General features: G+C 35.1%; 1 protein-coding gene across 1 annotated transcript; it reads left to right on the top strand.

Moving 5' to 3' along the window:
- The first annotated feature begins 2,543 nt into the window (after positions 1-2,543).
- Positions 2,544-5,780, top strand: tmem182b (transmembrane protein 182b). Its single transcript, XM_057338493.1, has 5 exons — positions 2,544-2,947; positions 3,081-3,219; positions 3,370-3,468; positions 3,548-3,685; positions 3,889-5,780. The coding sequence occupies exons 1-5, from the start codon at positions 2,798-2,800 to the stop codon at positions 4,155-4,157; spliced, it is 795 nt and encodes a 264-aa protein (XP_057194476.1). The 5' UTR covers positions 2,544-2,797; the 3' UTR covers positions 4,158-5,780.
- Positions 5,781-6,587: the final 807 nt, after the last annotated feature.

The following is a 6,587-nucleotide window of genomic DNA, read 5'->3' as shown; positions in this document are numbered from 1 at the left end:
CCCCGCCCTTGTGAGTGACGTTTTCACGTCCGGTCCCGCCCTTTCCACGCGCACTCTCCGCAACTACACGTGCAAGCGCGCTCACTGGGCACCATAACCAAATAGTCTGTTGTAAAGAGACAATCCAATCTAAAATGAATCACAGGATTACAAACGTGTGTTTGTTTAACTCGCTGGTTTGTTTTGTTTGGATTTAATGTAAAATATATATGCACGATCTTTAAATGAGGGAGTTTTTAAATTGGTCCTTGACAGAAAATGGGTAAATTCTTACAATGCTCAACAATATCATATGAACCTGTAAATTAATATCTTATCGTAATTTCCCCTTTATTTGTAAAATTAGGTCTCGATAATTTTCTGTTTCACTGTTTTTACGTATACAAACATTATTGCATTTACAAATATATTGATCGTTCTAGGCATATTATTCTGCATTCTTGTGGATGATTGTAAATGCATCGTAGTTCTCATCCAAAAATGTGTGGTCAAAAACTTGACAGAAAATGGGAACATTCTCACAATGCTCAGCAATATTATATAAACCTTTAAACTAATATTTTGTGTTGTAACTGCCCTTTTATTTGTGAAATTAAGTCTCAAGTTTCAATTTCATTGTTTACGTATACATTGCAGTTACAAATATATTTATTGTTCTATTCTGCCATCTTGTGGCTGATTATAAATATGCATCGTAGTTCTCATCCAAAAATGTGTGGTCCTGCGGGTCAAAAACATCAAACACATTATAAGCATAAACTATATCCTACTGTAAGAGCCATACAAATGGGTTTATAGATTGACTTTTAAAAATAAGTTCAGAGAAAAGTTAGTGTTATAAAAGGCGATATGTCTCCATATAAAATTAATAAAGTATAATAGAAATGTGCATTACTTCACCCAAAAATGAAAATTCTGTCATCATTTACTCACCTTTGAGTTGTTCCAAATCTGTATACATTTCTTTGTTCTGATGAAAGATATTTGCAATAATGCTTATAACGAAACAGACCTCAACACTCATTGACTACCATAGTAGGAAAAAAACAATGGTAGTCAAAAGTGCCCCAGAACTGTTTGCTGTTCTGCATTCTTCAAAATGTCTTCTTTTGTGTTCAACAGAACAAAAAAAATATAAAGCAATTTCCTACTATGGGAGTCAAAGAAACATAAATTATGAATATTTTTATGAACATACACCTTTATTAATACTGAAATATACTGTATGTGTTTTTTTTTTCCAGAAATGTAAGAGATCATTTTGTAAATATGTGATAATTATCATATATAAAAAGGACCTGGAAGTTGATGAAGTTGATGAAGTGATTTTCCTGTTAAGGAAAATAAAAGAGGTGAACATAAGCCTTATTTTAGCAATAACTATAGCCTATAAATTAGGTCATAAGCTGTGTTTATTTAAATATAAATACCTTACATAGATTTGTGTTTGAGGTGACGTATATCCCTAGTTGTCACAGATATTTTTACAGGCCCATATTTGATCATCAAACCCCTTAATGTCATTGATTTTACAAGCATTTAGTTTCTTGCTTTGGCCTGTGAGATTTCTCTGTCTAAATATGGTCTTCGTATGTCTGCGTAGGATCTGATACACACTGACAAAAAAGCGGATGTTCATTGAGGTTAGTTCAGAAACATTTTCATCTGCCACGTTCCCTTCTGTCCTCCATTCTGTGTATGGATGCACATGGCCATTGTTTGTTTTCTATGAGCCATGTGCTATCCCTTTGTGAGTCTCGACCCCACCCTCTTGTTTCTTCATTAATCACTCAATGATTCATCCACGGGCTCATCTGTTTCCCTGTGTTAACCCTTCTAAGTTCCTCTTGTCTTGTGTTTGCTGTACTGATTTGGTTTGCTGTTAAATGCTGCTCTATGCACCCATGAACAGAGAAGCCAAGTCTTGAGTTCTGTATTTGTCTTGGTTTTTAGTGTTTTGATTTGTGCTTTTCCTTTGTGTTTTTTTACTTTTTGTCCTTGATTCTGTGCTTTTTGTGCATATACCAGACATCCACAAGAGTTAAACCTTTGGCAAATATTGCCTCTTTGTTATCTGTAAACTAGTTGAATTTTCATTACCGGTTAACCCTCCATAGTGTCAATGAAAAATCACCAGAATAATACTTCATACTTGTAGGTTAAGGTAAATGTTTGTTATGTTAAAAGTCATTTGGTCATTTTTGTGAAATTGTGTGTTACATGTTTGTTTACTTTAATATAACACTAAAATGAAAATATAGCAATTAATTAAGACATAAGTGTCTTGAGACACTGGTAGATCAGTTTCATAGTTAAATAAAACATTTACAGTGGTACAGCTATTTTTATTAAATAAGGTAACTTAACACCGACTCCTGGAACACGTGATGACAGATTCTATTTTCTATACTATTACCTCACCAGTACATACTGTAACTTCAGTTCAAGAACATGCAAAAAGTGTAGCTTAATATAAATATTGATACGATCATTACATGATGACTGTCAGACACATACTGTAGCTCTCTTGAATAATGCAGAAAGTTGAATTTTACTACTTGTTACTACAGACAGGCGTCTGTTTTAAAATAGTTCCCTTCAGCTAGACTCTAAGAATAGTGAGGTCTGCTCTTTTTTTATCATTGGTCATTGCACAGTTACAACACTAGGACAGAACTCACATTTAGATGGAAGGACAAGAAATAATGTGGACAACTCAGCTGGACAATTTTAATGATAAAACGGACCAACAAGTAATGTGAGGATTTAAAACTGACAGGAAGGCGATCCAGAGGCTATGCATCTGGTGGTGTTACAGTTCTTGGCTGGGTTCTTTGGAGCTCTAACTTCAATGTTTTTGTTGGGGTCTCTTGGGTCTGATTACTGGCTTTTGGTATCTGAATCCTGTGCCAAAGATGATGCGACTGTTTTCAGGAGAGTCACAGAGGTAAGTGTTGGGCATATTTGTTCACACATACTGAGCAAACTTACTCCTACAGAACTTGCCACTTTAGTTGTGTTAGAGAAGTCATAACTAGTAAAATATATATTTTTTGACTCATTAATTTATGTTTGATTAGAATATGCAGGATATACAACCAGATGGAAGGCACCAGTCTGAGAATACCCTTTTGCTCTATCATGAAGGGCTCTTTTGGAGATGTTCTTACCAGAAGAGTTCAGACGGAGAGCAGGAAAGCATGTTGGCGTTTTGGATTAGTAAGTCAACTATTTCTGTTGTAATTTATTATAAAACCTTATACTTTGCATTAATATATGTATAGGCCTACATTAAAAACCGAGCACATTTGCTCTTCACGTCCTAAATTTTTGCTGACAATTATTTTTTATACGATTCCATTTTTTCAGCCAATCAGGCATCCCAGAAGGTTTGCATACCAGGCTACCTGTCCCACGCTCCTGTCTCTGAATTTACCAATTACTCTTCAACTTCAAATTATGCCACAGGTCAGAACCCAAGCAACAATTTGCTCAACAAAATGATGTTTGACTAGAGTTCTTAACTAACATCATTTCTTAATTCTAGTGCAAAGGGCATTTTGGTGTGTCATTTTTGTGCTGGGAGCCACGTCTGTGTTGATTGGAGGATTTGTCACTATCTGTGCAACCACGAGGACCAGCCATCGCCTGTATGAGGCTGCAGGGGCTCTCTTTATAACCGGGGGTAAGGAAAGTATAACATTCGAAACAATTTTAACATTTGATGAAATTTCATTCATACATTTTTGTATCTGCTCATGCCTCACTGACAGTTTTTACATGATGATGTTACTGGAGCTCCATGGTTCAATTTTATGTACTAAGTTTTTTGTCCATTCATAGTTATTTTATTCTTCCAAACTTTTTTACTCTTCCTTTTCCTTTCAGGTGTCTTAATTCTGTTTGTAGTGCTGATGTTTGCTGTGTGGATGCAGGTGTCAGACTCTTTAGAGAGGTACGGCCTCCAGCGCAGGCGGTTAGTGTGTTCCAGTCTGCAGCTCAGTGTGAACTATGGTCCATCCTTCATGCTGGCTCCTACCGCTGCCTTCCTCAGCCTTCTGACTGGACTGTTCCTTCTGCTCATTTCATCCATTAGTAGGGCATCAACTAGGATCACGGAGAAGATGATGTGCTCACTACGAGAGGAATGTGTGTAGTAATGTTGTGTTAAAACAGGAGTACGTCTTTTCGTCGCAATGTCCAAATTGTGTTGCATTTACCGCTTTTGAAATAATAACTGTTTAGTTTCAGTTAAAGCTCATTAAAAATGCAAAATACTTTTATGCTGATCTAAGCACAGCTTGTACATGATCTGAATCGGACTTTGTGTTCTAAGTGAGACAGGACATTCTGGGTACCCCATATCACTATCCTAGCTCGCATAGAGGATACAGAAGAACTAAATACATGTTTATTATAGCAGTGTTTAATACAAAATAGCTACAATTTGGAAATTTTACAACAGTATACATTTGTTTTTCTCTGAGCCGATCCTTCTACGCAGACTATGCTGGTTGTGTAGGGCACCTGCACCACCAGGGGCCCCCTTGAGTACGGAATCAAAAACACTATTGTAAACAAGACACTATTTTTATTACTAGCGGATTCAACTTTAGAGTAATCATTTGGGAATGTCCTTTTTAATACTTCATTTATTTAATTACTGTTACATACTCGGATATCATGCTGTGGGTGGCAGGTCACCAAATGACATGCGCATGATGTGCTGATATGTGTCTTTACTATGACCATGGCTTTAAAACGGAGCTATCCTTCTGGGCGGAGAAAAAGATGTCAACAACGCTAAGCAGAAGAACGAGAAGGCTTGTGTTTTTGTACTATATTTTGTACTTATTTAGTTTTGCCAAATTATGCAATGAATTACTTACGAAACAATTCTCCAGTACAGATTTACAAATTCAGTATTTGCCCACTATTCCTTTGCCCATGATAGGCTAATATGTAATTTTTAGCACATTTAGAGAATTATTGACGTGTTTTCATATGCTTAGCTTTTTTGAGAAAACTGTATTTATCATGCTTTATTTTTGTTAGTAAATCCTTCTTTAAAACACAGCGTTTGCGTGTTATAGTTTTTTTAACAGCTAGATGGTTCCAGAGCCACATGTTAGGTCAATCAAAATTGTAATTCAATTTTATACTTAATTGTTTAAGTATAAAATTAACCCCTAGTTTAATTTTCTTTCAGTCTTCATTCATTTGAGTGTGTTAATTGAGTTATTATTTTTTATTTCTTACAGTTTACAATTATGTTTAGGCCTATATCAAATATTAATTACTTGTACAAGGGCCCCTCACAAGTTTGCTTAGGGCCCCCAGATGTCTAGGATCAGCACTGGTTTTTCTGCTATTATGTATTTACAAGCATATGTACTGTATGCCATATCAAATGAACTCTGTCTATATGTTGCATTATTTTATTTATTTTTGTTTTGTAAACATTTTTATTGTTATATGGTTATGTATTTGAGGTGCCCTGAGGTGTCTCTACATATGTCTGTTAAGGAGGCCAAATGTTTCAACATATCAGCCATCCTCTCATTTAAAACAACAAAAAAATGTGTACAGCAAAAGTTATATTTTAACAACATTTTACCATTTTAAACTGCAAAAATAATTGCAGGAATTCAAGCTGAACAGTTGCATAAATAGCTCGCCTGTGGCTGTAAAAAAATATTGTTGATGTTACTTTAATACAACATTTTAAGAATTAAATAAGTTGGATTGAGTGTGCAAAATATGAAATAAAGTAATTTCTACACCTGAGACTGTAAATCGACCTTTTACTATGAGATATTACAGATATTTACCATGAAGGGATACAACAGATCTATTTCAAATACAATGTAAAATAAATGGCCAACCTATATTTGAAACCCAGGGTGACTGTTACAATGTACCATTCATGTGAATTAAGGTAATTAACATTATTTGGGAAACAATGATTAGGCTACATTTTTATGAATTTACACATATGGAAAACATTTCAACCAATTATAGCCAAATAGGAAACACACCTAAATTAGCAAAGGGGTAACACATGTAGAGCTGGGTTCTGTGCATAAATGAACCAGAATAATTTAATCCAACACATGCCTGATTTATGACGTCTGATAATTAAATGGACTATATGGACCCTGGTTTTAAATGAGTCTAGTCACACCTCTCTATGTCATGTCTGTGCAAATTAGTGATATTCAAATCGGAGTTTCTCTTACCTGCACATGTATAGCAAGCTACAGTATACAGGTGCTGGTCATATAATTAGAATATCATCAAAAAGTTGATATATTTCACTAATTCCATTCAAAAAGTGAAACTTGTATATTATATTCATTCATTACACACAGACTGATATATTTCAAATGTTTATTTCTTTTCATTTTGATGATTATAACTGACAACTAATGAAAATCCCAAATTCCGTATCTCAGAAAATTAGAATATTACTTAAGACCAATACAATACCCCATTGTGAAGAGGAAGATGCGATATGCCAGACCCAACAATGCAGAAGAGCTGAAGGCCACTATCAGAGCAACCTGGCCTCTCATAACACCTGAGCA

Source organism: Triplophysa rosa, linkage group LG7 (genome assembly GCF_024868665.1).
Source record: "Triplophysa rosa linkage group LG7, Trosa_1v2, whole genome shotgun sequence".
Taxonomy (NCBI): Eukaryota; Metazoa; Chordata; class Actinopteri; order Cypriniformes; family Nemacheilidae; genus Triplophysa; species Triplophysa rosa.
This window is presented reverse-complemented; position numbering and strand designations above follow the sequence as displayed.